Source organism: Calidris pugnax, unplaced genomic scaffold (assembly GCF_001431845.1).
Source record: "Calidris pugnax isolate Ruff unplaced genomic scaffold, ASM143184v1 scaffold44, whole genome shotgun sequence".
NCBI classification, from domain to species: Eukaryota; Metazoa; Chordata; class Aves; order Charadriiformes; family Scolopacidae; genus Calidris; species Calidris pugnax.
Window position 1 is genome coordinate 19828347 of NW_015094506.1, and position 25009 is coordinate 19853355.

A 25009-nucleotide genomic window follows, 5' to 3' on the forward strand; every position below is an offset into this window, starting at 1 on the left:
CAATTCCTCCGTGACAAGCTAACAGAGTCAGCACTAGTATCAGGAAGTTGAGAAACTCCTCCAGCATGCCAATCCCCCACGGGATAATTCAACAGCTCTTCATTTGTACCAACAGCAGTCACAGTTAAATCTAAAACTAGATATTTCCACAGCCTATTAACAGCAGCATTAGAATGCAGCGCGGATCATACAGAGAAAAGAGCGTTTTCTGTTATCTCATAGTTATCTTTGAGGAGGTGGCAGATTTCCCTGTGAAAATTATCCTTATAGATTGCCTCTTATTTAAGGATATGCTGGTGCTATCAAGTGGTGCTCTTTCTATGCTGAAATTGCTAGCAACACTTAAGAGTATCTGCACGACTCTTTCAGCTGGGAGAGCAGCTTCAATAGATACCTATTTTCCATAGATGTAGACAAGCTGTGACACTTTCACCCATACTGACATGATCTGCATAAGCCATGTGGTTTCCATTAAGAAGGGTCCATACAATATAGTCAACTCTCCATTATCTTGGCTAATAGGAGAATAGAATAACCCAGATAAAGGAAAGACATGCATAATTATTGCTTCCAGATAAGAGCCGGCTCAAATATTTCTGCACTGTGCTCCCCAGACAGAGCTTGTACTTCTGTCAGAGCTTTCTAACTTAGAGTTTATTAACGCAGGCATTACCTGCATCCATCTGGTACAAGCCAGGCAGCCTGGGTGTCTCTATGATTTAATCACCCCACAAGTAATTTACTAACTGATAATCATCTTGGCTATAATTAAATAACAGCTTCCATATTCACCCTTTTATATGCACTGATACTGATAGAGTGCAGACCCAGTCATGCATGGCCATGTCAAGGTTGAATGTGGCATAATGAGGAAAGGCAAATTATGCATGAAACGTAAGAGGAGTACGTTCAAAAGACAAGGGAATGCGGAAGGCACACAATGATGTAGAAAGGCTTTATATTCATATCTAACAACCCAGAATTCACACAAGCACTTCCTCTCTTATTCCCAGATAGCTCTCTCAGAGGAAGTAAGCCCAGGACTGTCACAAGTAACACATGCACAAACTAGAACTACCTTTCTGCACAAATTGTCAGATGTGTTTTTTTTATTATTGTGTTGCAATTACTCAGCCACGTTGAACATTTGTCAGTCATGAGTTCTTGTAATTTGTAATCTCCACAGACCTTTTAGTACTGATACATAGCCTTCCTGATCTCAGCATTGGTATATAAATTGTATTGTTCAGTCACAAGAGACACTCAGTTCCGTTACAGATACATGGGCAAAACATTGTCTTCACCACTATAGAAAGAAATACAGATTCTCTTACAAAGAAAATGAAAATGTTGCAAATAACTTTTTCTGGATTCTTCTGGGACAAAAGGTATTATAAAGAAATAGACTCAGACTCCATGAAACCAGCAACACCATTTCTTATACATTGAAGTGAATCATCTTGTGGACCCCAAACCATTGCTAGGCAATTTTTCAATGGAGTACTTGTATATGACATTGTGTCGAGGAATTGATGATTATATTCTGCCACATTCCATGTTGCTTTTACAAATTAGCATTGCCTTGGTTTGTCTGCACGTTACAATTAGACAGAGCTACACAATGATGCAAGCCACAGGCCAAGCTGTAAAGGGAAAATGGATGGGTTGGAGAAGTTAGCCGTATCACGTGATGTTACTAGACTGGCTACAGAAAAAGCAGCTGACAGCACATCACAGTGCCCCACATATCAAATCCCTAAATATCTGTTCATTTTGCTTAAAGCATCACATACAGTGTTTAGATCACTGCGGAGGTCTTGGACGACATTTTCTATACTCCTGGTATCCTTCAGAATCTCAATGCTTTGTGTATATGGATTGAAATACACAGAGAAGGGACGATTGATTGATTTGGCGAAGTCTCTGAAAGAAAAAAGAAAATTAACACCTCTTTTCTTTTTCGACTGCTAAAGAAGAGAAAATTAGATTTTTTTGGAGTCAAGGGAAATAATTTACCTCATCTTTTCTTTAGCTTCTTCAAAACTTTCCGAAACAAAGTAAGCTTCCTGGAAAGTAGTGATAAGGCATTCTTGCAAACAAGTTGTCTTTGGATCGAAGGTTTTCACATTGGCCTTGTCAGAGAGAGCATGCTGCAAAATACACCACAGGATCTGTTAAACCATACTTTGATATTGCTGTGTATCTATGCAACTGTTCATATATACACAGCTTTTATATCGCTGTGCTCTATGTTTCCCAGTAGTTGGTAGCCTCTCTTGTTTTACATACAGTGGTTTTTCAGTTTCCACAAATAGATCATTTATTACTTAAAAAAGCTCTTTTTATAAAAATATTTTTTCCCCCCCAAAAAAATATTAAAACAACAAAGAGGAGATTAGAAATGCGCCTGCCATGTAGGCATACAAACCTATATCTTCAGCTGGAAATGGGAAAGTCATCAAATAACCATTCCTGAAAAATTATCTACAACTACAAATATGTATGTCCCCAAAATGTCACTTAACTGGCAGAATTGATCATCGTCTTGGTGGCTGAACTGAGTCTGACCAAATCATTCATATAATCTGTGCTTTACATTTTCAGGCCAAAACCATCTACCATTTTCCTGACAGTGACTTTAAAAGTAAAACTATGTCCCTGAAAATCCATTAAATAATACCCATTTATTGCATGCTGATGAAATTCATTACCCTTCTGCCATGTACACCGGAGCAATAATGGTCCTTTACAGTACAGCAAGGAAAAAAATAACTAAACAGGCACCGATAAGTATGGAACAGACACTGTGCAGATAAGGCATCAAATGCTGCTACCCAGAGAAGAGATTTCCAATTAGCCTTCCTCTTTAGGTGACTGGCACAAGCCGCTACAAAGGACACAGAGGTTTCAAAACTGAAAACCAGGTACTGAGACATTTTCCATTCTTTTTCTAGCTCCTCTTTCCACTTGAATACTTGGGTTATCTTTTGGACCTGCCTTAATTTTTAGAGCAGACATATTTTCATTCTCAGTGCTCTGTACAGAAGTACAAGGCAAGGAAGGAGAGCATTTTTAGGTCAACTTTCAACCTTCTTTAGTTCCCTAATATATATCCATAGTGAAGGTATGCATGAAAAGCATAGAGATATGACAGGGAGAGAGCAGATCCCCGAGGTCCAAAGGTGCTTCTTATTTCTTTACTTTCTTTCTGCAGGGACATTATTTATAGCAGAGTAAGGTATTAACCTTAAGGTATTCACCACACCTTTTATCTGAGCTCTTGCTTATGCTCATTCCTAAATCCCCGTGAAAAGCTCTGAAAAGAGCCTTTAGAGTCTTTAGGAGACTTTGGTCTCCTAAGAGATCTGATCGGGAGGATAGCATGGGAAAAAGAACTGGAGGGGTGAGGGGCCCAAGAGGGCTGGCTGGTATTCAAGGATTGCCTCCTCCAAGCTCAGGAGAGGTGCATCCCAAAAAAGAAGAAGTCAGGCAAAATAGCCAGCAGGCCTGCGTGGATGAATAAGGAACTGCTGGACAAGCTCAGGACCAAAAAGGAGGAACGGGTCCAGCGGAGGGCCACCAAGATGATCAGAGGGATGGAGCACTTCTCCTATGAAGACAGGCTGAGAGAGCTGGGGTTGTTCAGCCTGGAGAAGAGAAGGCTCCGGGGAGACCTTATAGCGGCCTTTCAATATCTGAAGGGAGCCTACAGGAGAGCCGGAAGGACTCTTTGTCAGGAAGTGTAGTGATAGGGAAGGTGTAATGGTTTTAAACTGGAAGAGGGGAGATTTAGATTATATACTAGAAAGAAATTCTTTATTGTGAGGGTGGTGAGACACTGGAACAGGCTGCCAAGAGAAGTTGTGGATGCCCCATCCCTGGAAGTGCTCAAGGCCAGGCTGGATGGGGCTTTGGGCAACCTGGTCTAGTGGGAGGTGTCCCTGCCCATGGCAGGGGGGTTGGAACTCAATAATCTTTAAGGTCCCTTAAAACCCAAACCACTCTATGATTCTAAAATATCACACAAGCTTAAACCTGCAGTCTCCAAATAACAGGACATAAAACTGGAACAAGAACCTCTTCCTCCCACCTTCTCTCTCTCCAAAAATAAACACATGAAAAATTAATGCATGGAATGTTAAAATGTCAGGGAATTAACTTTCTTTAGTACATGTATCTTTTCCTTCTCACTAGGTTTGCAATTTTTAGCCAGCCATCAGTTAAACAGCTTTGAAAACAAAAATAAAAAATGGTCTGTCTTAACCAGCATCCTCTTCTAAATGGACTGCAGGAACAGGCTCACCTTATTTGGCCCCTGTCTATATCCCTGTTGTCACGTTCTCCTTGCAGAGCCACGATGTGGTTGAGTGCCTGTAAATGTAGGCATTTACCTCCTTCCATTGAAATGAATTTGTTTTTCTTGACTGGGAATTATAATAGGCTCCCTGGGAGGTTAACTATAGACAAAACCATCACTACTCAAGGTGCTTACATACTTCCAGGTGAGACTTGATGCCTCAAATGCCTAAAGCACAAAGCTTTAAAACTCTGAGTGGACTGAGTGAAGCCCTGTGCAGGGAATCAACAGAGTGATGCGGGTCACATTTTCTTAGGATCTGAATCAGTAGGAGACCACTTCTGGCTCATGAATTCTTCCCTGTACTGTGACAGCTTCAACAGAAAGGGTGACAGTGTTGTCCTCTCCTCTTCTCCTCCGCTCACAAATGGCCTCTGCAGGGCCAGGCCTACTCCTAATTGAAGCCATCAGAGGCAAGAAGGGAATCAGCCCATAGCTCCTACATCCTAATTGAAGCCATCCTAATTGAGCCCATAGCTCCTACATCCTACTCCTAATTGAAGCCATCAGAGGCAAGAAGGGAATCAGCCCATAGCTCCTACATCATGAACAACTGCTGTAACTGCTTAGCCCTGATTTCATAAAACAGGCAAGTTTAAAGAGAAGCAAAAGCTAATTCTTTATCACAGTGGATGTTCTCTGAAAAAAGCCTTTCTGGTTATTATCCTCAGGTTATTTATATTAAATGACCCTATTTTCTGGATACCAGTTTAGTTTATACATGAGCAGAGCTGCTGCTGCTGCTTCACAAAGCAACTCAGCAGAGACTGGGATGTGCAGACACCAGGAAACACACAACCTGGAAATAGAGGGTAAAGAATTCAAACATGCCTTCAAAGTTAAGTGACAACTGATCAGTTATTCTTCAGATTGCAATTTAAGGATACAGTGCCTAAATTCTTATGAACTAGGATGGTCAGCACAATGACTCAAAGCCAAACTAGACCCTTTTTTCAGAAACGTTACAGTGCTCTAAAATGTTGTTCCTTGGCAGTCTCAACATTCCGAAGTACAGAATCTCAACAAAAAACTTCATCTGGGAAGTCCAAAAGCTTTCAAGCTCAGGCCTGTTTTGTGTTGGTTTTTTTTTTAATGAATGCTATTCACTTATGTTTTGGTTGGACATCCAGTTTTCCAGTGAACTCAAATGAATAAGTATCCAATATGGATTTCTCCATCAGAAACCTCTTCAGTTATCCACCTCCAATAAGGTGTCAAGGCTAACAATCATACAGAAAATTGCTCTTGGTCAAACAGAGCATCTCACCATCTTGTGGATTTGTGACAACTGTCTCTAATGATCCATTCACTCAAACTGCACAGCTTATGCTAATACAGCTATTGGTGATTCTCCTTCACATCAAGCTACAAGATTGTGAAGTGAAACTTCCAAATCAATTATCACTTATTCCCAGGAAAGCAGCAGTATAAGACAGCTCGACAGCTCAAGAATTAGGTAACTACCCATATTAGAAATAAGCACAACACTAAAGAAATGCCTCCACTCCCTGCTAGATCAAAGGTTAAGAGAGACTGAGGTACCTATCCACAGGTCTCTAGGGCCTAGGACATCTGATGCATCTGTACAGAGACGGAAGATATAGCACAGGACCTAAAGAAGGCTTACACATTTCTGGAGTGGCAGCTGGAGAGCTGGTCAGATATATTGGGGCACAGGATTATGGAATCATAGAATAGTTTGGGTTGGAAGGGATCTTTAACGGTCATCTAATCCAAACGCCCTGCAATGAGCAGGGACATCTTCAACTAGAGCAGGTTGCTCAGAGCCCAGTCCAACCTGACCTTGAATGTCTCCAGGGACGGGGCACCTACGACCTCTCTGGCCAACTTCTTCCAGCGTTTCACCACCCTCACTGCAAAAAATTTCTTCCCTATATCTAGTCTAAATCTATTCTCTTTTAGTTTAAAACCATTACCTCTTGTCCTGTCGCAGCAGGCCCTGCTAAAAAGTTTGTCCCATCTTTCTGATAAGCACTCTAAGTACTGAAAGGACACAATAAGGTCTTCCTGGAGCCTTCTCTTATCCAGACTGAACAACCCTAACTCTCAGCCGTTCTTCATAGGAAAGGTGCTCCACCCCTCTCATCCATTTTGTGGCTCTCCTCTCAACCCGCTCCAACAGGTCCATGTCTATCCTGTGCTGAGAGCTCCAGAGCCGGACACATTACTCCAGGTGGGGTGTCACCAGAGCAGAGTAGTGGGGCAGAATCACCTCCCTTGACCTGCTGACCACACTCCTCTTGATTCAGCCCAGTCTACGGTTGGTCCTCTGGGCCACAAGCACACATTGTTAGTTCATGTCCAGCTTTTTATCAAAGTACCCCAAGTCCTTCTTGGCAGAGCTGCTCTCCATCCCTTCATCCCCCAGCCTGTATTGATACTGGGATTTGCTCCGACCCAGGTGCAGGACCCTGCATTTGGCCTTGTTGAACCTCATGAGGTTTACATGGGCCCACTTCTTGAGCTTGTCCAGGTCCCTCTGAATGACATCCCATCCCTCACGCGTGTCAACCGAACCACTCAGCTTGGTGTCACCTGCAAACTTGCTGAGGATGCATTTCAGATGGCACCAGGCGTTTATGCTAAGCAACCATGAATCATTTCCTAAGTGACCACTATTAATGACACATGAAAAAAGAGGTTGGTCTTGTAATTTCTCCTTTGAGTATAAAAAAATGGAGTATAATAATAAAACTTGGAACTTTTCAGTTTCACAAAAAAACCCAAAAAGCAAAATCTTCAGCCAGCATGGGGAAAACTTGAGATAAGCTATAAATACTGCACTGTATGGGAGGGAAGAATAAGAACACAGGTGAGAAGTTGCCTGTGTGCCAGTACTTATTTTATAGCCTTGTTATACTGTGGGTAACACAGAGTGTTGGAAAAACTGCTCTTAAATGCTTTTCTGCTTATCTATAACATAGGACACTTTCATATTTGCGACCTATTTTACCAGAAATCTTTTATGTTATCAGTATAATTTTCTGTACTGGAAAAGACTCTCTGGAAAAAAAAAAATAAAGGACTAAAATGAGCATCTGGTATCCAGGAGTTGTTTTCTCCATCCTCTTCATCTTCTTCAGAAAACAGAACCAAAACTTGTATTTGAATCTTTCTGTTTATAAAGGCTAACATAAACTATCATTAAAACAAAACATGATTGGATATTGTATTTGACTTAAAAAATCTATAAAGATTTGAAGTCTACCTCTGTTAAGTACGGACACATATAACAGGGATATAAGACTTGATCTACAGCCAACTGAGGTTGATACGAGACTCTTTTAATGAAAGAGTTCAAGAGAGCATCATAGAAAGTAAATGGATTAAAGTTTTCGAAGACATTTGGACTGCCTTTTAGAAATAGTTTTAATAATTGAAATGTACGTTATTTCTGCCTTATCTCTAAGCCTCAAATATATACTGTATAATAGTGTTAGCTAGAGTTAACCTGACTACATTAGGCAGAACATTTTATAACTACTTACTGTATTATTCGTTTCCCCCCAGGCTTCATTTTTAATCTTCTCTTTCTCCTTATTTTGTTGTGCTTTTAATTATTTATTTTTTTTTGCCTGATGCTTCCATAGCATGCACATCCTTTTCCAGTAGCCGAAATTCAAAGTCTAAATACTGAGTGGGGGGAAAAAAACTTGAAGGGAATCCTACATTGGTAGGCTGGTGCCCACATTTCTCTAGCATTTATAGTTCTGTTTTGCTAAAGCTGTTGACCAGATTTGCAGAGTAGAGCAGTGTGATACAGAAACAGGGATGACTGAACAAGCCATTCGCTCATCTGAAAGGCCAAAATACTGCTGTCCATTTCCACCCTGCAAGTAGTGCAACTCATTTATTTCTAGAAATCTCTAGAAATTATACATAAAATTGGCCACCATTTTGTCTTCTCTGAACAATGTTGCATTGAAAAAAGCTCATAGCAAGGGCAGCCAGAGAAAGGCTTTTCTTCCTGCTGAAAAAAGCATATTAATATCAAATGCCCTTAAAATCAAGGTAGAAAAAACAACATTGAAACAAGATCTACCTTTCTAGTGATAAGGATACGTAAGTATTTTAATTTCTTCACAGAAGGAGCTACGGGCCCACAATAGCTGCTGTCTTAAGAATAGCAGTAGTTATTTCTGGAAGGACTTCTTCACTTTGACTTCTATGAGAAGTATGGCGGTTGCACACATAAAGGTCAGACTTCATGGCCATGCAATCTGAGTCTCCTATTCATCCTCACTCACCACAGAAATAGCTGGTATTGTTCTCATAATTTTCAGAGCAATTGCTGCCATCCATTAGGATTTCAGTTACAATCAGGATATTGATATCATCAGGATCTCAACTACAGTCTATTATATTAGCTTTATCTTTCAGACACCTTCAGGTCAAGGAAAAAATTTTCCCTCCCAATAGCAGCTAGGAGATAAGGGTGGAGGTAAGGGAGGTTGCTTTCCCAGGAAACATCAGAGACCAGCAATGGCTTGATGCAAGGCACCAGACATTCTCCTTCCTAAGCACCTGCCTGATGTATCTTGCTGACAAGAAGTACACTCCCTGCCAGATTTCTGGTTCAGAAAGAGATTCTCCCATGATCAAATTAGCAGAAAATTTAGTCGGTTTTGTGCATTTTTTCCTTACTTTTACCTTCTTTTCCACCCTGAAGCACAGTCCTACGACTTTCCGGACATTTTTCACCTTACTAGTTCCTTTATGGAGACTATGGCTATTCGTGGTATGGTGCTGTTCTGTGCCTGCAGTATGCAAGTGCTTAGTCTTTCAATAACTGAAATGTCTAACTTAAGTCCCTGTGCTCAGTATATGCAAGATCTGGTGAAATTTAATAGCTTATGATACACAAGAGGTCAAACCAGATGATCTAATAGTCCCTTCTGGCTTCACATCTATGAAATATATATGTAGCGTAATAGAAAAGTGTATAATATTATTGATTTATGGCAAAATTATTATGATACACGGCTGTATCTTTGAAGCAGATCAATATAGCCCATTAATGTGCACATTATTTAATTTTTACTGTTGCTTTTCAAAAGGATTATTCTTTGCATTTATACTCTGAGATTACTGCTGAGTGAAGAACACCTATTTGGGATCACAAACGTGTGGTAAAAAATATGCACACTTGACAAGAATAATGTGTTTGTTTATGACAATGATGGCAGAAGATTTATTATGTTCTTGGCTATTCATTTCCTCGCTTTATGCCCTTAGATTTTTTAAATGATGTGATAGGTCTTTTCAGGGTCATCACCTAATGACCGTAACTGCTACTTTAAATAAAAGGCCTGATTCTCTGCTGAATCCTGCACAGAGTTTGGGCCTCAGCACTCAATGTTGTTGGGCCAGAGGAAAACAAGTGGGATAAAGCTCATCTCTTGGCATTTAACCACTTTTTGCACTGTGGGTATAAAATATTGCCAGGCTGATACAGAATGCTTCTGTGGCTGAAGTATGCACTGAACCTAAAACAACTGTAATGCAATCAAAGAAAAAATACTGGAGAAAGTAATTTTCTTCAACCTTTTTCTATTAATGAAAGAACAGCAACTTGACTGATGAGCTCTACCACGAACACTCTCAATTACAGGTAAAACAAACTGCAAAAAGACTGAGATGCTGCTATTAAATTGCCAGGTAGCTCACTGAAAGCCAGCCCAGGAGGGTGGGAAGATGTTTGAACACAAATAAACAGCCGATATATTGCAAAATGGTTTGTAAATACTATTCTGTATGTGTTTTCTAAAACCAAATGCTTACCTGAAAAGCTACCAAGAGTTCATTCACTCACCAAGAGTCCCAGAACATAATACTCTTCCCTCCCTTTCCCCTTCCCTCCCATCTTGCCAACAGAGAAATGTATTATGTCCCAAAATACTACACTTGTTACAAAATACCTTTTGCTTGTTCCTATGTTTTCTAGACATAAAAAGAGGCAATAAGTGATCCACTACAACTACTCACATTGTGCAAGGTTAAACAATTTCACCTCTATAAGAATAAGGCTCTATGTACTGTCACATAGGCATGTATTTCAAGTCTAGCATTCAAACAGAAATAAGTTTTGTAGTTTATGGTTGCTTTGGTACTTCAGTCCTTACGAATCCATTTCATGCTTCAAGCGCCAGCTGGTATTTTGAACACAGCTTTTAAGTCAATAGCACATTTTTAAAGTAAGCTTTTTCTTTTGAGAACTTTAACTGTTATTTGTAAGTCAATATATTTACATCCAACTATTACTATGTTAAGATTAAAAGAAAGTTGATTCTGCTTTAAGGGTACATACCTTTAATTCGCCAATAGAAGACAGAAGTCCTGCCCCATAAGCACGTAGTTGTCCTTCTTGCTTGCAAAGGCCAAATTCAATCGTAAAAAAATAGCACTGTAAAATATACAGATACATATAGTGTCGCTGCAAACAGGCACTTCAGCCATGACAATTGGTACCATACTGACTTGATAGCTCCATTTCTTCAGACTTTTATGTCTTTAATATAAATTCAGATAAAGTATGTTATTACTGCTAAGTACTTTAAATGTCATGTTCTGCAGTAAGGGAACTTTGTACAAAAACGTGAGATTCTGCTTTTTATTTTTGGCATCCAAGCAGTTCACAAGAATGGCCAGTTAGGAACAGAGAAGCAAATTCATTTAGGTATCGAATGCGCTGAGAGTAATCTGCAGAGATATTTTAAACTTTCTGAAACAACTGAGGTGCCTTAAAATAAAATCCTACAAGGTAGTTGGTCGGCCTGCCTAGGAACCTCTGAAGATGTCTGAGATCTGGTTCAGAGCACTCAGCTGTAAGCTCAAGCTGATGCCACTTTAAAGTCTGGCACATATTTAAGTGCTGTCTTGAGTTAGAATGAACTTATCTGTATGTGCTTAAGAGCCTTCTTGAGCCGAGGCTTTAGTCTTCACTAGATTTTACTCTGTCATAAATGAAGAACCAACATGCCACTTGGCTTCTTAAATTACAGAAAGAAAATTACAGTCAGTCAAATGAGTTCACTTGACCAATCCATTACAGTTGTTCTTTAGGTCTACATTCAATCAAGTGACATATCTGAGCTGTAAAACTGATGAGAAACTGTGAAAGAGCTGTGCTAAATCAGTCTAACAGCACCATACCTAAATTTGCTGTATCCACCCAACAAAGTTATATGTCAGGAAGACCATAAGAAGCACAGAAAGCCAGCTCACTGTCCACAAAATGCAAAAGACACTCACTTCTTCACACATCAATATTGCTTTCTGATGTTAGATCAAACAGTGACGTTAAGCTAGTAACTATACCTACATATGAAGGTTTTAAGCAGTTGACTTCTAACATACAAAAATACTGCATGCATAATATATGCACATAAATAGCCATAATGTGATACACACACACACATATATATCTGACAATTTCATTTTTTTGCAAAGGGACATAACTTGACTGAACCTAACAGATTTACATGTTTTTGCAGGAAATATTAATTTACAGTAAGAAACAACCCCGTATTTGGTACTAAACTGTAAGCTTCTCTAAATGAGAACAGATCCTAACACAATGGGGTTTTTTTTGTCCATTTCCTCCTCAAAACCCCCACTCTTCCAAGTTGAATATCATACTAAATGCAAAAGAGCAGAAATTAACAGCTCTTTTAAGTTCAGCAAATGTTTAGAAATTGAGAAATGATTCATTTCTCTGCCTCTCATAAAAGTTCCTGTAGAGCTAGTGATTCATGCAGCATGGTACTATGTAGAAGGGTGTAATAAAAAAGAATAAAAATATGAGCCCTGCGTCTGATCCAAACCTGCTAAGTCAGCTGGGAAGAAGGAAAGGTCGCATTGACTTCAAATGTCTTGAGTGTCAGATTCCATCACAGCAGTCAAAAGCACAGATATCCACAAGGGGAGGTGAAAGCACAACATTGTCAAACAAAAAAACCAAAACACACACACACACAAAAAAAAAAAAAAAAAAAAAAAAAAAAAAAAAAAAATGGCCTTTATCAGGCTATTCAAGCCCTCCCAAAAAATTAGAGAAAGAGGGGCTCTCTTTCCCCTGCATCCCTCCTCCAAAGGATGCTCAAGCACCCCCAAAATAACTCCATTGAAAAGCAGGAAGATCCCAGGGTTAGATCAGACCTTCAGGGAACGCGTCTTATTCCCCCACTACAGCTTGCAAAAAAAAAAAAAAAAAAAAAAAAAAAAAAAAAAAAAAATCAAAGTTCCACCTCTGGCTTTGCTGTTGACTTGGATAGACCAAGCTGGCATACAATTTTTCATTAGAACAATGAGCTGATGTCACCACTTAGAGGAAGGTTAAGACAACTGGTTTCCAAAAGAGACATCTCAGAACAAACAGTCAGATACACAAAATGACAAAGGTATCACTGTAGGAGCAATGAGTGAAGCTGAGAAACTTACCACCAAGAAGAGTACAAACTTAGCTTCCCTGTCTAAATATTTTGCCAGACAAACCTTCAGGAGGCTACAGTGCTGGTTCTGAGCCTGCTGCCACTACCCACAACAAACCACTCAGCTTCACACTTAAATCCACCAACATCTTTGAATTTTCCCTCCCCCCCTCAACTCTCTTAAAAGAGCCCATAAGGTAGGAGTTCTTATGCTCTGAACACAAACATCCCGACAGATACACAGCAGGACCAGGCTCCTGTAAAAACACTGATCACAGTCATTTTCGTTCTTAAAACCAAGAACAGCTAAAAACAGGGGGTCTGCTGTCTGCCTGTTACAGATTCTGTAAGAGCAGCCATGACTTGGTCCCCATATGTGGGTGGGACACCTTTACTGTAGACCTTCCTTGGGTTAATGAGGACCAAATCCATGTCATGCTGCTCCCAGGAGAACACCCACTTGGCAGTCCCTAAGGGATTCCCTGAGGAGGAGGGAAGGAAGGCAGAGAGCTGACACTGTCAGAGGAGAGGGCTGCCCAGAGGTAGAGTATTCACAAGACAGAGGGAGATCTTGATTTCACTTTCCCCTCGATGGATAGAAGAGGGAGCTTTTTCCACTTAAGTTGAAAATTTATTATAATTATTATTATAAAAGGAAGCCATATTTATGAGCCAACACTTTCTGATGAGAGCCTATCTTCAGTATTAATAAGACTTGCACTCTCGGTATAACTATCTCAAATAAAATGCATACAAAATGACCAGATGATAAAATGCTTCTGCCTACTGCTAACTTGCGGTACTAAGCTACAGCATTAAGAAAAGCCCTTCAAATGAAAAGCTGATTTTTTGATAAATTGGGCATATGCAACAACTACAATTCCTGTATTTAAGAGAGCCCAGAAAATGAGATAGCTCACCCAATGCTGCCATCTTCAGGCCATGGTTCAGCAACACGCCATCCCCACCACCCTCAGACAGACAGAGGGGGCTCCCTGCATGATGAGACTCCGCGGGCTAAGGCAAGCTGTGCTCTCCAGTCTACCAACATCGAGGTATACTGATAAGGAGGTTAAGTATATTAACTACATAGAGACACCTTTTATAGACCAGACGCAGAAATAGCCAACATATGCCTCTCTTTGTACAGTAAACTGCACTGACTGTGGTACTCCGTATTATATGCAGGATAATTGCACTGGAGTAGGAATGACTGGACAAAGAAATAGCTGCTGAGATGAATAAATGCTTTAAACTCTCACCCGAAGGCAAACAGCTGATTATCAGTTTGTTGTTACATGTGGGCTGGTGAACGCAAGCACAAACAGGGGCCTGCGGGTTCTCCTGTTCTGATTTCAAATCTTGGACCTGTCTCTGGCACACTTCCCAGCCTGTGGCCCCTCTACAAGCTACAGCAATATCCTGCCTTCTCCCTTTACTTCCAGTTCCACCTCCTCTTTGGAGTGAAGTGTGGCTTTACTGCAACCTATATGTAGGCTCTTGGAGTAGGAAAGGTCTCTTTGCGTGTTGTATAAATTCCGTAGTTCTTGAAGAGCCTTCCACTAAAATGACACTCCATTAGCCAAATCAGCAAAATAAAAAGAAGAATCTAAGGGCCAAATGAAGGATTAAAAATAATTTTTAAGCCAAGAGGCATCAATGTATGCCAGGAGTACAAGACAGTGTACGATATCATTTTAATTTATTCAGTTATTTAACCAAAGTATATGAAAGATACTTTACGGTCATGCTCATGAAACACTGTCTACATGGGTTCAAAAATTACTAAATAGATCCACGAAAGAAAATCCTATTAAGGGCTATTAAATACTAATATAGCAGATCTCCTCCTTCAGAGTCCCTAAATCCAAAGACATTAGCAACTAAAGCAGTATACTAGGAAAACATCACCACGGTATGGCTTTAGACACACACTGTCCTCCAAATGTCTGCAAGTTGCCAGTGTCAGAGCGAAGGTACTGGGGCAGGTGCTCTGGCCCAGTACACATGCGACTGCAAGAGTTACATCAGTTGTCCTACAACTGACAGAAAAGATCAAGCCCTGGCAAACTCCAAAACTGGTCTTCATGGTAAACACAATGTATATTCCTCATATTCAGATCTATTCTGCAATGCAGGTACTGTCCTGCATTATAAACTGGACTACCAAAAAGAAAAAAAATCAGTGACAGCTATGACAGCTAATAAAAAAAGAAAAAAAAGTTATTCAAGGGTGTTCAGAAATTTTCAAAGGCAGGAAAAAAAGTCTGATAAGCTCAAGTCTCCTCATCTGACTGGTTTCTAAGGCTTTGAAAATCACTCCTCACATCACATCATTTTCCATTTGGGAATCTCCCTCCTGGGACCCGTACAAAGAGCTTGTGCAGGGTGTTGGGTGCTAATGTCACAGGAGTCAGTACTTCAAAATCTGACTCGCTCATAAAAAGGCCTTTCAAGCCATTCCACTTCACTTAGTTTTCTTATGGTACAGCTTAGAGACTGATATTTGTGTTCACTTGGCAATTTTCAGCATGATGTATAACATGAGATTTTATCTGTTCTCTAAAAGTACCTTGTAAAGATGTTGTCAGGATGAGTCCTGAGAACACCAACCACGCCAGGAGCTGAATCACTTGTACTCCCTCTTGCAAGGGGAAAGAAGAAAGGACTGAGTAATTCAGTTCCTCTCCAGGAACTCCTAATGGGATGGGACTACAGCCCCAAACTGATACACATCAGCACAAACGATCACATATATATACATAAAAAAATAAAATTAGTTGCAATGAAGATAATACAATTACTAATGTGTATAAATATTTTCAAGACCAGTGCCAAATAAACAACCTTAAGAAAACACCTTGATATCCTTTCTACTGGATTTATTATTTCAAAGGATATTTTAATGGACCACTCAATTCAGATGTGTGTGATATGTTCACAATATGCAAAGATTAATTCCTGTTTCTTTAGAAGAGAAGGAAATCTTTGATATTTTAGCTCTAAAATTATTCACCTAGAGATTCGTGCGCTCATATAGTTGTAATTATTTTGTAAGTAGATAGTTATATCTGAAAGACTTTCAAATATCCCATTGTTAGAAATTAATCCTAAGAACTAATGAAGTAAAGGTGTGTTCTTTCCCCCCGTAAGAGTTGCTCAAATTGCAAGTATCAATTCAGAGATATCGGTGACTTCGTTTGTGCTTTCTTTCTTCATTCAGGGCTGGTGCAAATAGATTTGTGAATAGTTGCTTATTTTTCAGTCTCAGAGATATCAATAGTCACCAAAGAAAACAGCTGGCATCTCACATTTGACTGCATTATTCAAAATTCACAGCCTGCTGAGTAGTATCAAGAATGCTCCACGACAAGAAACAGACCAATATAACACAGGTAACCCAGGCAACTCGCCAGTACAGCCCAGCGCTGGAGTCCAAACATCAAGCAATCCCAGCTATTTGACAGCTATTCATGTGGGAACATTATTGAGCAGAAATGCAGGGAGACTTTTGAACAACAAATAAATCTCATGATGAGCTTGTGAATAGATCAAAAGCAGAAACGAAGTAAAATTCAATGGCTAAGTCTTTCATTATAGATGATTCGCCTACCTCCAACAAAGGCAGTGACCCTATTCACAGCCAACAGCATATCTAAATAAGAAAACAAAGTTTAATTTTTCAGAGTTACCTTCTTGAAGTATTTTGTTTAGTCTGCCACTTTGAAATGTATTTAGGCTCACTGAAATGAGGTTTCCTTTCGGGGATTTCAAAGTGTATCTATTTAACAATATTCTCCTTTTTTCCTCTCATCTGACTGCTTTGCATTCAGACCTTTCACTAAGGGTGAATGCTTGGAACAATCTCTTTATAAACAGAAGTTTGAGTAGATGAGGTGCCGCTCATTAGAGCACGCGGGGATAGACGCGCACCAGCCTTCACATTTCTGTTGACAGTCACAGCACACGGTATCACTACATGCAAATGCCTCTAATGAAGAGGCTTGGCATGCTCAGAGAAAGCATGCACTATAGTGAGCACAGTGGGGCTTAACCCCTTGTGAATACTTTGAAATTAGATCTTTCCTTTTTTCAGGAGTTTCTGAAGAAAAGTCCTAATGGTAACCAAAATAAAATTATCACCCTGAGTTTATGAAGAAGCAGAAAATGTAGCTCAAGCAACACAAGGCACCAGTGGTATCAGTAAGGAGGTAAATCTCTTCCTCCAACGCTGAGGAACCCAGCCAAGCCAAGACAGCATGTATGACAGTTGCCTACCTTGCAGATGCCATCCTTTTTCTGGATTAAGATCTGGAGGACATTCCTATTAACACCTTCTGTGTCTCTTGAGAGAATGCCCGTTCCCACTTGAAGGAGGACCTCTTGCTACTCTAAAGAGCAGGCAGAGCAAATGGAGGACCAAGCACACCTGGGATCCTTTTGCTGCTGCCATTCCAAAAGAAGTTATTTCCCACAGAGTTGGAGCCACTGGATATCCCACTCTGTGTTTGAATCACTCCTAAATAAACCTGAATTTAGGCTTGCTCTGCACAAAGATGACACCTGTCCACCCTTCTCATTTTATTTCAGTTGAAAATCTTGGAGATCCTTGGAGCTGCAGAATCAGAAACCTCAGCGCTTAAGCAGAAAGTGTTTCTGTGCAAAAAGGCTGGTGTTTCCTGGCCAGGCAGCAATTCCGCTCCACCAAAGCTAGTGGTCACAGACATGATGCAAAAAATCAATCCCGCAAAAGCACGCTTGCTTCAACTTGCTCAACACTGGCAGGGAAAGAACTCCCAGTTTTTTCAACATAATTAACTAAGAGTGCTGAAGCTTAATATGCAGCTAAGGAGATGAAACTATGAACTGATGCTTAGATCATTTGTTAAACATAAGGCACTGAAGCCCCAAATGCTCTACCCTTACTATTTCCCCTTCCCTATCATTTGACTCTTATCTTGAACAACTTCTAAAACCTGGGGTTTTAAGGTTTATTAATTTCATATAGAGTTATTAAGAACAAATGATGTGCAATAATGAGCCATTCCCTTTCCACTTTATTTTACAACATGTAATGTGAATTCATGTTCAGCAGTCCCTACAGTAGCTGAAGTATTTGCTCATTTCTTTTGCAAGCTGTTGCTTCAAATTTCAGCCATCTAGAGATTTCACACAGTTAACATAAGAGGCACAGGCGGGCCCTTTGACATGTTAGCTTGAAGTCCAAGAGTCCTCTGAAAGTCAAACTAAAAAGGAAAAAAGCTTGAGTAAACATGTATCACTGCTCTCCAACCACACTCTTCAATCTATGCTGCCTCGTGTGACAGGCTTGATCCACCATGATCCTCCACAATTCACAGGCTGCAAGCAGGGACTGTTTTTAGGGCTCTGCCATTGTCCTACTGCTCTTTTAAGTGAGGAGTTTGTGTTAAGAAAACCTCCCAAAGCAAGACCAGCCCTGATTTTATGCATTACACAGGCAAGAGCTGGCACCCCAGAAGTGCCCCTTCAGCACTGTGGCTTATGCTACAGCTTGAAGAGCATGACTCTTTTAGCAATGGACCAGGGACTTGAACACTGACAGGCTGGCATGACCCAAGTGAGATCAGAATCTGGAACAAATACATATACAAGAGATCATTTAGCTGTCCTTCACCCAACAGCATTCCCATTGACCCTAGGACTGTTGCTCCAATTGTGAACTGCATTGCTTGTAAGAACACCCAGAGAACACACAAGAATGACCTCAGACACTTTTCTTCCTCCGGGACCCAGAGCCAGCATCTGTGCAAAAACCTAGCCCAGCCCTCAGGACCCATTTCCCACAATTACCTGTAGACCCCACTACTGGTCCAACATAGTTTCCCCTCCTCTAAAAAGACCAGCTTCCACTTCCCAGCAAGCACACTAAGAAGGAGACTCAGAATAGAAGGCATAAAGTTGCAGCTCTCTCTGAAATACCAAGAAAATCTCTTCAGGCTGGGCAGGCAGAATCTGACCTTTTGAACATGATGCAACGTTCTAAGGAAACCACATAAGGAGAGTACTGGTACCAGAGCCTCTGCCACTTATCTGGGAGAAGCTTTTAATAGACTGGTAAGGTAAATCCAGAGATTAACAAGAAGCAAAGGTGCAGCAACAAATCACAGTACAAGGAATCCTCATTTTATAAGCAGAGAGTTCACTGAACCACCGCCCTATGCCAGTCCACTGTCAAAATTAATTACTGCAGGCAGCAAGGCCTTTTTAATAACTCTTCTTGGACAGCCCAGAGACAGGCCCCACAACGTCCTCCCTGACAGGCATTCCCCTGAGGAAGGCACCAGGCATATGTGGTGCTCCTCATGATGCCATTCCCTGAAGCAGGCTGTGTCCCACCTAATTACCAGGTCAATTACTGCATATGGCAATTGCACTGCAGGGAGTAATGCAGGAGAGTCACTGAGCCACCCATGACATTTTAGCCAAGGAGGGGTATGAGGTTATTTTGTACATGATCAGCAGAAAAAGTTCTAGTGTATCTGCTAATGGGGATAAGTCATACCTTCAGGAAGGGGAGCAGCCTCCTGGGACTGGAAGGATCTCAGAACTTTTGCAAACCCTGAAATTGTGGGGGCAGAAACACACTGAAGAGATACTGACAACTGGCCAGCTGAGTTTTTACATTCTCATTTCAAGGAACAAATGCACTGTTTCTTTGGAGTCATATCCACTTCAAATTTATTTCTGAGGAGCAGAAAAAAGGTAGGACTTAGTTCCAAAAATAACAGCATCCACAGTAATTTTCTAAGCATTTAAAATAGAAAATTAACTTCTTGCATCCCTTTACTGAAAACTGATTTAATAGCTAAGATTTGTTTTCAAACATCACAGTTTCCAACAGCAACACTGCATTTAAACTCAATGTTCTTTTAATCACATAAATGCAAAGGGACTCCCAAAAGCTTTTGTGGCTCTTAATGCATTTGCTTAACCTGCCTTACAAAAAAAAAAACGATAGTAGGCATCAGCACAAAAGTGTAAGTTCTATTCATGTCAAGCTGACAGACAGATCAAAGAAGAAAAGTAGCTCAGGGAATTTTAAATATCTATTAATTTTGCGACTAAAAATACATCCAAATGGAAGATGTTTTTCACAGCCCCAAACAAAATCTTTTTCAAGCACAGTTGAGCATCGCCTTGTAGCTCCCTGCTTTTCAGCAGTGAGGGCATGTATAATCAATCTATCATAACCACAGAGTAAGTCAACTGAGTCACCATTGAGTTATCAGCCAGGAATCTGTAAACACAAAGCAAATCACATGAACATGTATTCAGCAAGGTGGAAAAAAGTTACAATGAGCGAGTACCTGTGAGCAGAGAGATCACAGTTCTTCACTGTACCCAAGTCCAAGGAGCTTACAGTGGCTGTGGTCTAGGAATGACTTACCAAACGTGAAGATCATTCTGAAATGGTCACTAGTGATCAGCCTCCCGCTGATATGCAAGATTTCTGTGCTCGTATAGGTCCTAAATTCATTGCTGATGTATAATTTGGATCTGTTCATAAACGAATATGTTTATTCAAAGTTGAAAAATTAATCCTATAAAGGTGTTTACATTCTAGAAATTTATAATGTCTTGTTAAAACTATAATTTTAGCCACTTTTATATAGTCAAACTATGTAATTGTAACAATTACAGCCTACCGACTCAAAAGAGAGAAGAAAAACTTTTAGAAAAATAAAAACATGGTTATGGGAGAAAAAAAGGATAATCTGGGAGTACCCACTCTTTCCAGCATGTCTTGAAAAAGCCTAGTCCAAGCTGTTTCATCTAGCACTACGAGTAGACACAATCTTTATCAATGCCACAATGATGATCTATAAGAAGTTCTCTGTAAGGTACAGAAAATATAAAGCTTACAGATATTAACTGAAACAAGATTATTTTGTCAAAACTAATGCTTTGGCTGTTACAAAAGCAAAATGCCAGACCAAGCTTGAACCTGAAACTGCACCATCATGTTGATGTTCTATTGACCTTGCACTGCAACAGCTTCAGCCACAGCTGGAAAAAAACCAACCAAAATTAACAGACACAAGGCCCTTCCCTGTTAGCCTTTCTTTGGCTTCAACAGTGTTCTCAGTTTTAGAGCATTTGGTTTAACTTTCCAAAATAGTCAATAAATTAAAAAAAGCCTTTATATAATAACATCAGGCAGCTAACAGAATTTGTTGTGTGCTGTACCACATGAGCTTGGTTTGCACAGAGAAAGAGACATGACTGCAAAATCATTCTTTTTCTGCAGAAACCTATATTCCTAAACAACAGGTTTTGGCAAGTAAATGATTAACATTAATTTTACAGCAACAAATCCCACTTTCATTTACATGTGTACAACCCTATTGACTTTTAGGAGACTGTATATATGGAAATGAAGGTAGTATTTAGCCCATGGGCCTAAAATCATTGAAAGCAACGGCAAACCTCCCCTTGGCCTTCTGTGGTGTCAGTTGGACCTATAAATATATAATTAAGCTATACTTGCAAAATCATTATGGTAGATCACCCAAAAATATCACAATTAAAAATTTATGGGACCATATTCCATCCAGCACTTTGATGCCATTTGATAGAAAGATGACGACAGGTACAAGAACTACTTCCAAAACTGCAGCATGAAGTAATTAAGCCCTAGGCATAGTTAGCTCTTTATGGGTACCAGCCATATTTCATCTTACTTTCATACTTTTATCTGTGCATACAAAGAAAATAGCTAGCAACATGATGAGTGAGAGAATTAGACTGAACATGTGCGGTATGCTCAGTTCTTGAGACAGTATTTAAAACAATTCAGATTAGTGCATAGCTGTGAATATTAAGTTAGGATCTTTTCAGCTCTGTACAGTCAAGAATTTTAAGACTCTTTCCATAAGATGGTATTTGGATTATGCATAGTAGCTACATGTATAAATGTCCTTTCCAGGAGCAAAATTATTCACTGAAATATTCCAGACAATAAAAAGATAAGTGCAGGGTTTAAGACTTTCTTCAACACACAGAATTGGTTTGGTTTCTACCTGAAAGCAAAATCTCCTGGCTTTCTTCTCCAGATGGGCTCACCAAGCCTGCAAAGGAGGGCTGGGTGTGCAGGGTGGCAGCCACAGTTGCACTGGGCAGTGCAGCAGGGTGCACAGGTCCAACTCCTCCACCCGTGCACCCACGGCACGGACACCCCCCACCCCGGTCCTAAGTGAGACCTAGACATGGCTGCAACGAGTTGCCACGTGCTGAACTGCTTCGAGTCCCCAAATACCCCTGTGCTGCTGCTGGAGGATCTCCACGTCTCATACAAAGACTCCATTACCACTCTGTGTTACAGAATCTTACACCTTTTAGTATGTGAACAAACACGACAGAAAAAGCAAGAAGCATTATAAAATTGACTTTGTTAGTTTGCTTTGACACCTGTATATTCCTCTGAGAATACTTAACATACCATGGGACACTGTGGTACACAAATAAAGCTTTAGCAGCATGAGACCCTCACAGCTCTGGACTGTACGTGAATGCATTTTACGAAGTCAGTTTCACACGTACGTGCTACAAGCAAAGAAAAATAAGTGTAGCAGTGTCAGTATGAATGGTATCTACACAGAGCCTAGGATTGTCTCTTTCCTTCAACATATTGGTGAAAGCACAAGGGCAGTCAGGAACAGCAGGAGCAATATATTCCAAACCTTTCCTCTATAATGTTTTTTCCCCATTTTCTTTATTTAAACCTTTATTCCTGTAACTTTATGTGCTTTGTTTGTAGTTGTTACCCAAAATGTTTGTGCTGTTATTGCTCACTGGAAGCTTATGCTGGGTCCTTTTTTTTGTCCCAGTTACATATGTTCCATAAAAGACATTTTATGCCTTTTTGCTAATACATTTTCTACTCTAGGTCAAAAGAGGAAACAAATATGCAAACAAACCCAATCAAAATTCATAGGCTCCTTACATCTATTCCTCAACCCATCTCAGCTGGATCCAACACCAAAATGGTACATAGCTGCCATTTGCCTGCACTCCTAAACTCCACACATTCTTCCTGAGCTCTTTTTCTGAGACTCTCTTTCATTAGTGTTGTAGCAGAGCACGCGTTTAGAGTGTGAGCTATTGAACTACCAGCAAAGATTACTATTGCAGAATCTGCAATTTCTTAATGAAAATGAAGTTTCTTCTGAAAATAAACAAACGTAATTAGCAAGCCAGTGCTGTGTGAAATTCGCACCGTTCTCTTGTTAACCTACATGTCAAAATGTATTACTCGTGTGCGTGTAAATTTGCATTTGCAGTTCAGTAACCTCACAGATTATGATCTAACCACTTTTGGAAACATAATGCTACAAGAAATAAAAACAAAACCAGTGTCTCGCTGTAATTTGTTATTTTATTAGAGGCTTTTTCTTTAGTGCTTCTAACTGCTTAGGGCTTGATCTTCATAAACCACGTCCTGTCTAAAAGGAGCTATATTATTTCTACAGCAAAATTTCTAATTCCTTCCCTGCTCCCAATTAAGTCAAATTAGTTCTCTCTTGCATCTAGCTTCCTCATTACAGGGTTGGGCCCAAGCATACAAACATACAAGCACGTTATGGAACAACACTTTTTCCAGTTACTTGTGAGTGCGAAGTTTTGCCTGTTAGAGCAGCTTGAGACCCTCTCAAGAAGCAGGTCACTGACCTGACCACCTGAGCACCCTCATAGGAATAGCTGAACTCTCTTTCACATTCTTAACTTTGCCTGACACAGTGCAGAGCACGACATGTTTCATTTCCTGATGTAACACTGCCTATGTTGACCTACTTAGTCCAGAAACTAGTTAAAGCAGGAGATTTGTATTTTAAAAGGTTTTGCAAAGCATTATTTTCTACCACTCTCTACAAATATAAAAAAAAAACCCAAAGCCCAAACAAACCACACCACAGTTCCAGCATCAGTAGTCCAGCTCCCCACCTTCACTGCAGTGGCTGACACACAGTTTCTTCACCATCTAAATTATTTCTCCCATGCCCTCACAGAATTTGCAGCAGCAGAATTACCCCTTTGTACTTTCTGCTGATCAGAAACTGCAGGGATTCATATCCTTGATTAGCGATGATGGTTGATAAAGGCAGATCTGCTGAATCCTACTTCCCTCCAGCATGCAGTCCACTTCTCCAGCCCCAAAGCAGCAAATTGAGCCAGCTCAATAACATCAGGTCCACTCTACCCTGCCATACAAAAGGCCCCCACTACAGCAAGCACATCCCAAACTGGCTAAACTCCACAGTGTTGCTCTTACCCAAAACTCAGATTAGGGCTCAAACTCCTCGTTCACCCCACTCCCCAGCCTGGTGATTGAGATACCCTCTCTCTTTCTTTTCCAGTTCTAGGTGGAAAGGGTTCAGGGGTGGAATAACATGCTCAAAGTTACAGACATCTTCCACACAATGAATAACTAAACAAATGATCGCTTTTCCATCCAGAAAAGGAGACAACTTAGGGAGAAAATGAAACAGTTCTGTGAAGTCATGATAGCGTAGAGAAAGCATACAGGGATGATTTGCTCGTTCTCTCTTCAAATACTAAAAAAAAAGCTAGTAGGAATCAGGTTAAAAACAACAGAAGACAAAAGTTCACTGGACAGTAAATAGTTGAGCCGTAGAGCTCTTCACCAAAATTACTGCATGTACTAAAAATTTACATGTCTTCAAAGATAAACAGCTGTCTCTGGACAGAAATCCATTCAGAATAACTAAATAAATAGAAACCACATGTGGTTCAAGAGTTCCCCAAGTTTCTAAGTGGAGAAAAACTTGGCAAACATTTGAAAAGAATCAGACACGCTCATCCTGTTCTTACATCCCTTCTAAGCAGCTATTTATGACTGCGATTGGGCACAAGCACTTCTTCCAGGTCCAAACATGGAAACAGACTCTCTCCAAACCCAAAACAAAGGCCTCAACACACTGCCACAATTCCTGCAGAAAACACTGAGCTATTTGCTCCCATTTTAGCAACAGAACTCTTCAAATTCTCCCTGTAGTAACGTCTCTGGAATGGTAGCTTATTTTTATGTAGTACAGAGCCATTTGGTTTTGAGTTACAAAGCTAGTTAGGTATCACTGCTGAGATTTTGTTCTTGTACCATGAATCTCTGATGTGGTGACCATGACCGCACTGCAGTCATGGA

General features: G+C 40.2%; 1 protein-coding gene across 1 annotated transcript in view; it reads right to left on the bottom strand.

The window, feature by feature from the left end:
• Positions 1-1091: 1091 nt before the first annotated feature.
• TPH2 (tryptophan hydroxylase 2) overlaps positions 1092-25009 on the bottom strand; it is a 53044-nt gene continuing 29126 nt past the window's right edge. The window contains exons 9-11 of the mRNA XM_014963487.1: positions 10686-10781; positions 2017-2150; positions 1092-1923 (exon numbers count right to left, since the gene is read on the bottom strand). Of these exons, the coding sequence (XP_014818973.1) occupies positions 1749-1923; positions 2017-2150; positions 10686-10781 (405 nt within the window). The 3' untranslated portion in view covers positions 1092-1748. The remainder of the gene's footprint in view (positions 1924-2016; positions 2151-10685; positions 10782-25009) is intronic.